We start from the raw sequence: 6545 nt of genomic DNA, 5'->3' as shown, positions 1-6545 counted from the left end.
ATTTGTTTGGATGGTAAATTATTAGCGTTAGCCAGAAATAGTAGCCTCCCAGAATGTTTGGAAATAGTGTCTCTAAATACAGAGTCAAGGGGACATATGCTCGCAGAAACGATTAGGGTTATTTTCGTGGGCACTGTTGGCCCTATTCAATCAAAACGGATCTCCGGGCAATTGGCACAAGTCGCAAATTACGTTGTCTTTTTTTAGCGCTGCGCAAAACAATTTGTTCCATTAGCCCTGTAGGTCCTGTAGGCTACATCGTCAACATGGTTTCATTGAGAACATGGATCTGAATCAGGGGGAGGCTGGTGGAGGTAGAAATCGGAGGGCATTATCATTGTAATGCATGGATAATTGAATGAGGAATGGTAACGGTAATTCCTCATACCGCTCGTCCTTCCGCTCCATGCATTACATGAGCCCGTCCTCCGATTTCTACCTCCACCAGCCTCCCCTGATTTGAATGCACTGCTGCACCAGAATAATGCTGTTTCTGATATATTCCCGGAAACCTGGCAACCGAGGACCTTTGGCTTCAGATTCAGATTCAGAAAATGTTAATATTCTCAAGAGAGATTTGTTGCCGCAGAATCAGTTCATAAAAAAATACAACAGATAAGATAAAAGACATTAACAACAGCAACAATATACACAGAAATACACAAATAGGCCTATACATAGTAGGTTACAGGGGCTGTGCTACATGCAGTGGGTGGGCTGCTGGAGTGCTGAAGTGTGTGTCAGTCTAATAAAGTGTGTGTAACTTTTGAAGTAGTCAGATGTCTTGTTAAGGTGTGTGTTTGCTTTGTGATGAAAGAGATGTTTTGCTCTATTGGTTTTTACCCTGGGGTATGTAAACCTACGACCTGGTGGGGGGGGGGAGGGGGGGGAGAGTTGGAATTAGGGTGGAGGGAGTGGGAAGAGTTAGAGTTAGGGTTAGGGTTAGGGTTTGGGTTAGGGTTAGATCTTGTCTGTCTTCTGTATGACTCTACCCAGGTAGAGGGGTGACTGCTCTCTGCTACAGTGATGAGATGCAGATAATGCAATGATATACACTGTAAAGCTTTTTAGATTAGATTAGATTAAATTCAACTTTATTGTCATTGCACAGAGTACTGAGACAACGAAATGTAGTTTGGCATCTAACCAGATGCAAATAGTGGCATAAGTGCAAATAATACATGATATTGTTGACAGTGCATGGTATTACAGTATAAGGTATTACAGTGAGTATAAATAAATGAATATAATAAGTGAATATACATGAGATGAATATCAATATGATATGCACAGTTGAACAAGGGCAATACGATTTGTTGACAAAGCTCTATGTCAAAGTATTTCTGAACAAACACACAACATTGTCCATTATCATATAGCGTTGTTATAGCATACGTGTTGAACATTGCTATCATTTTCCCTTGTAAATTGTATGTGGGAGGCTTTAGTCAGAGAACTACATGTCCCATAAGGCGTTCTTTACTTCTGACGTCATCCATCTGCGACGAAACAGTGGTGAGTTGGCTTTAGAAAGAAGGTAAGGAATCGGATTAACTCTGCGAACAACAGTTTTGACGCTCTGCATTTCTGTTTTGAAGTTAGTGTCTAAAGGTATTTGTGTTAAATACGGCTATCATAGACGTTTCAATGTCGAATAAATGCCTGTTCTTCGCTAGTTTGTCATGTAGTTCGACTCTAAGCTGGCTAACGCTAGCCCTGTCAGTTCAGGATTTCAGGAAGACCGGAGAGACTCGTAGCCTTCAGCTCTAAATAAATCGTTCCTATTCATGTACTAAGCATATAATTGACCACTTCCAACAACAAGAATATACAGCTCTCATATAATTAGTCAACCAGGCGTTGCTCCGTCTATCATAGGGCAGCAGATTTCAATACCAGCTAAGCTACTAATCATTCATTGTGGCTGTTGTGTTGTGTCGTGCTGGAGCCCCGTAACCTGTTGTCAATTAGCTAAGATGTGAGCGAACTTTGATAATTTATAGATTATGAATCATGGAAACAACACAAGATAATGACAGATACGCACAATAACATCTACAGCATTGATTCGATTTTCAGACGAACTGACATTTTGCAACCGCTACAAAAGCTTTTTTGGGGGGGCCACACACTGACACAGTACAGCAAGTACAGCAATTTGACTTTCAGTTGCACTGCTCAACACTGTCTGAGAAAAATAGATTGCTTGTTTGCTCGACATGTTCGAAGAGGATTTGAGATGGACATTGAACAGGCTAGATCACTTTGAGTCACTTTAAATAATTGTCTGTAATAAGTTTAGTCATAAGTGGTTTCATGTGACCTTACATATTTAGATAATGGCGTACTGACACACCAAATTCCCGAATAACAACTCCCTGTTCCTCTCTCCCTCAGGCTTATTGACGTCTGGTCTCCTGACCCTCCCAGTTTCCCCCGCAGTCCCGCCTGCACCATGACCAAGCTCATGGAATGGGTGTTTGGCGTCTCGCTATTGGCCGCGGTTTGGGCTCTGTTGACCTTTGACCTTTTGGACCTGAGCCTTCCTCAGACGTACAGGGACGTGGCGTGGCCCATGCCCGTGTATCTGCTGGTGGGGTTCGGCTGCTACTCGCTGGCCACGGTCGGCTACAGGGTGGCCACCTTCAACGACTGTGAAGACGCCGCCAAAGAACTACAGGCCCAGATCAAGGAGGCCCGAGAGGACCTGACAAGGAAAGGACTTAAGATGTAGAACACTACTAAACGCACTTGGCCCTGTTCCAATACTTTAGAAATGCATCCTTACTTCCTTCCTTCCTCCCTCCCTTGAAGAAATCAATGACCTGACCTGATAGGTGAAAGCAATGCAATGAAAAGCTTGCGTGGACCAGTCCACTTGTGTTAAATGGTTACTTCAAGGAAGGGAGGAAGGGAGGAAGGAAGGAAGGAAGGAAGGAAGGAAGGAAGGAAGGAAGGAAGGGAGGAATAATGCATTTCTAAAGTGTTGGAACAGAGCCCTTGACTTGAGAAACTTGTGTGCGACAGATATGGCAAAAGCAGACTTGCTCAAATACACAACAAAGTTCTTATCATGCACCACTTTTCCCTTTCATAGGCCAGGCCTTACAGTTCCCACGTCCCCAGGCGTGATGATGGTGTTGTAAACATGAGAGAGGGTCTCGTTGGGAAATGTAGTCCGTTGAGTGCCGAGGAGGCAGAAATCAGAGGACGGGCTCATTGTAATGCATGGAATGGAATGAGGGATGGTGTTAAGACACGTGTTTGATACCATTCCGCATTACAATGAGCCCGTCCTCCGATTTCTACCTCCACCAGCCTCCACTGGTTGGGTGTACATACTGTATGGGTGTCTTCTGTTTTCATAAATGACCGTATACTGAACTACACGCGGAGCACACACCATCCAGTGTCCACTATCCTCATCCAGTCTGTCTGCATCATTCACAAACAGACAGCCACACATCCACACAGCTCTAGTCTAGTCGACCGGCTTGCAGACAAAAGCCTTTTTCACGATTGTCAGGAACACGACTCCTCTCCGACCTCTCCTCTGTCCTCCACTCCGCTTCGTCCTCAAAAAGCATTGGAGGAGAACATGTCAGGGGAGGAACCTAGATCTTCTCCTCCAATGCCTTTTCTGGTAGGACGCGAGCGGAGGACGGAGGAGAGGACGCGAGGAGTCGTGTTCCTAACGATTGAGAAAAAAGGCTAATGTATGATTTCTAAAGATAAATCATTATTATTATCATTGTTTTTCTCTGTTTTTGTGAGTTAGTATGTGTTGGCGACACCGCCTGTTACAAATGAAATACGGACCCGCTAGAGGAATCGGCAATCCAGCTGTGAACGATTACCACAAGTCTATCATTGATCTCAGTCAATGACACGAAGGGAAAGGTTAAGTGCAAGTACTGTCGAAAAGTCTACGCTATTCCGTACGTCATCCCCAAAAGACCCTTTTGTGCCCTGGAGCGGAAAATGGACAAGGGCCTTAAGGGAACATCGATCACATAAAACACACAGTTAAAGCAGTCTTCTCTAGCCAAGTGTAGCTCATTGTGTAATGTCTACTAATGAAACCCCAGGGGTCATGCTGGCACTGGACTGGACTACGAGGACTGTAGGACTACAGTTCCCAGAGGAATGTCAAAATGTCAAAACACTTGCTAGCTAATTGCGAAGTGTGTATTACATAGGGCTGTGTCTGGAGGTCTTGATTGTGTGTGGCCTAGTTTTGTTTATGTTTTAAGAAGAGCACATTCCATTGTGAAGTTTCAGACTTGTGTCCTGAAGCTGTTGTGACCTAATAAAGCCTGGCTATTTTTCCCAAAAAGTGTGTGTGTGTCTGACTGATGAATATATCTCCATAAAGCATGCAGAACATATGGCTTGGGAGCTTCTTTACTTAAACTACAGAGTACTTGTAAACTACAGAGTAGTTGTTCTGAAGAACAACTGTACCGTTTGATTTGAACATAGAAACACACACATGCTGTCTCCATGTGTTCTCTTTTTAGAATCAATGTTTCAGCTGAAATATATAGGTTAGAAAAACCATACAGCTCAGAACTAATGGGTTGTTTTTGGCTAGTGGTAGTTTCATTGTGTCAGCCATACAGTAAGTGGCTGCCTGTGCTCTTTCCCAGTCCCCCCCGCTGAGCAGCACAAAGCACAGTCTGAGGAACTCACCATCACATGGTTTCAGAAGCTTTGCTAACATCAGAGGCAGAAAAGTGGCTTCTCTACGTGTTCGCTTTTTCTTTCCCTGGGCTTCGTGTGATTGGCTACAGCTCAGGCTCTGTGATGTCACCCCCCGTGGATCTCTGCAAGCTGTTGCGAGCTCAGACAGACTCGATGAAAAGGCAGAGAAAAGACCTGCTAGTCTGACAGTCCTGTACTTTACGCTCAGTACACTCAATCACAATTAGATGATACAGGTTCAGAAAAACTTTCTCATAGAGCCAGTTGGTTATGTAACGGTTCAGAAAAACAACAGACCATCAACAGAAACGTCATCAATCATGTTTACAGTAGAGTCTAGTGTACTAGTGTGTCACACTCACACACACTCTGTCCAACTCCAACTTTGACCTCCTTTTTTATGACTATACTTGGTCTGATAAAAATGGTATCCTACTCTAACACAGATAGTGATAATCTGCCACATAAAGATAGATAAATACATAGAAGGGTCACTGTTGTCCTGGATTTTCAAATCAGACAAATAGAAAAAGGCAAAGTCAAAACTCAAAAGCACTATTCAGAGTGTTTTAATCCCAAATCCCAAATAATCTATATTGTCATCCACACAGTTTTAGTTTGTTTATATTCTGTAGTGATAAATCTGCAATTTGATGTACAGACAGTCGCCCTAATGCATTTTAAAGCCCTCCCATTAGAAGTGACCTCTCTGACGCCACAGCTTGTAAATCTTTAAATCTCCTTTTATTTACAACGCAAGTGAGAGGATTAGCAATACCATTATTGTGGTGTGTTGGGCAAAAAGGGTATTATTCACAAGAGGGGACGTGTGTTTGCTAGCATCCCTTATACCATTCTATCCATTACAATGAGCCCTGTCCTCCGATTTCAACCTCCACCAGCCTCCCCTTGTGTAGGCGTGTTTTTCTGATATTCCTTTTTGATTAGTTTTCTGAGGTCGAAATGCACAATCGGAGGTTTCAGCGGGGGTGCGGTGTAGGAGTTTTTTTGACACTAATCAGCAGTGAGTCAGAAGCAGCAGGACAGAAACACACTCAATAACCCCAACTCTACTCCGTCAGTAGCGCGACCCGTACACCTAAAGGTCAAAGGTCAACTAATAACGCCAAATCACCTTGTACACTCACCGGCCACTTTATTGGGTACAGCTGTTCAACTGTTCGGTAACGCAAATATCTAATCAGCCAATGACATAGCAACAACTCAATGCATTTAGGCATGTAGACATGGTCAAGACGACCTGCTGAAGTTCAAACCGAGCATCAGAATGGGGAAGAAAGGTGATTTCAGTGACTTTGAACGTGGCATGGTTATTGGTGCCAGATGGGCTGGTCTGAGTATTTCAGAAACTGCTGATCTACTGGGATTTTCACGCACAACCATCTCTAGGGTTTACAGAGAATGGTTACAGAGAAAAAAAAGAGAAAATATCCAGTGAGCGGCAGTTCTCTGGGCGAAAAGGCCTTGTTGATGCCAGAGGTCAGAGGAGAATGGCCAGACTGGTTCGAGATGATAGAAAGGCAACAGTAACTCAAATAACCACTCGTTACAACCAAGGTATGCAGAAGACCATCTCTGAACGCACAACACGTAGAACCTTGAAGCAGATGGGCTACAAAAGGGGGTCCAACCCAGTACTAGCAAGGTGTACCTAATAAAGTGGCCGGTGAGTGTACATCTTCTGAGTAGATGTATTTATTAGGGAAAGATATCAGATACACTTACTGGCAGTTGAGGCTCCATTATTTCTTCATAGATAGTCATAAGATGATTCATTATGAGTTATGCATTTTTTTATTTTGTTGCACAACATGGTAAGT

At 43.5% G+C, this 6545-nt stretch overlaps 1 protein-coding gene across 2 annotated transcripts; it reads left to right on the top strand.

Annotated features, from left to right (window-relative positions):
- Positions 1-1505: 1505 nt before the first annotated feature.
- On the top strand, positions 1506-4325 carry dpm3 (dolichyl-phosphate mannosyltransferase subunit 3, regulatory). Of its 2 annotated transcripts, none has more exons than XM_083685449.1 (2): positions 1506-1537; positions 2398-4325. In XM_083685449.1, the coding sequence occupies exon 2, from the start codon at positions 2456-2458 to the stop codon at positions 2732-2734; it is 279 nt and encodes a 92-aa protein (XP_083541575.1). In that variant the 5' UTR covers positions 1506-1537; positions 2398-2455; the 3' UTR covers positions 2735-4325. The 2 variants fall into 2 exon arrangements, with proteins under 2 accessions (XP_083541575.1, XP_083541576.1); XM_083685450.1 differs by having other exon boundaries at positions 1520-1611.
- Positions 4326-6545: the final 2220 nt, after the last annotated feature.

Source organism: Argentina silus, assembly GCF_951799395.1.
Source record: "Argentina silus genome assembly, chromosome: 14".
Lineage (NCBI taxonomy): Eukaryota > Metazoa > Chordata > Actinopteri > Argentiniformes > Argentinidae > Argentina > Argentina silus.
Note: the sequence above shows the minus strand (reverse complement) of the source record. Positions and strands in the feature narration are given on the sequence as shown.

Bases quoted from the DNA above. Each gene is read 5' to 3' on its own strand.
- dpm3 (XM_083685449.1), top strand. From the start codon at position 2,456: ATGACCAAGCTCATGGAATGGGTGTTTGGCGTCTCGCTATTGGCCGCG.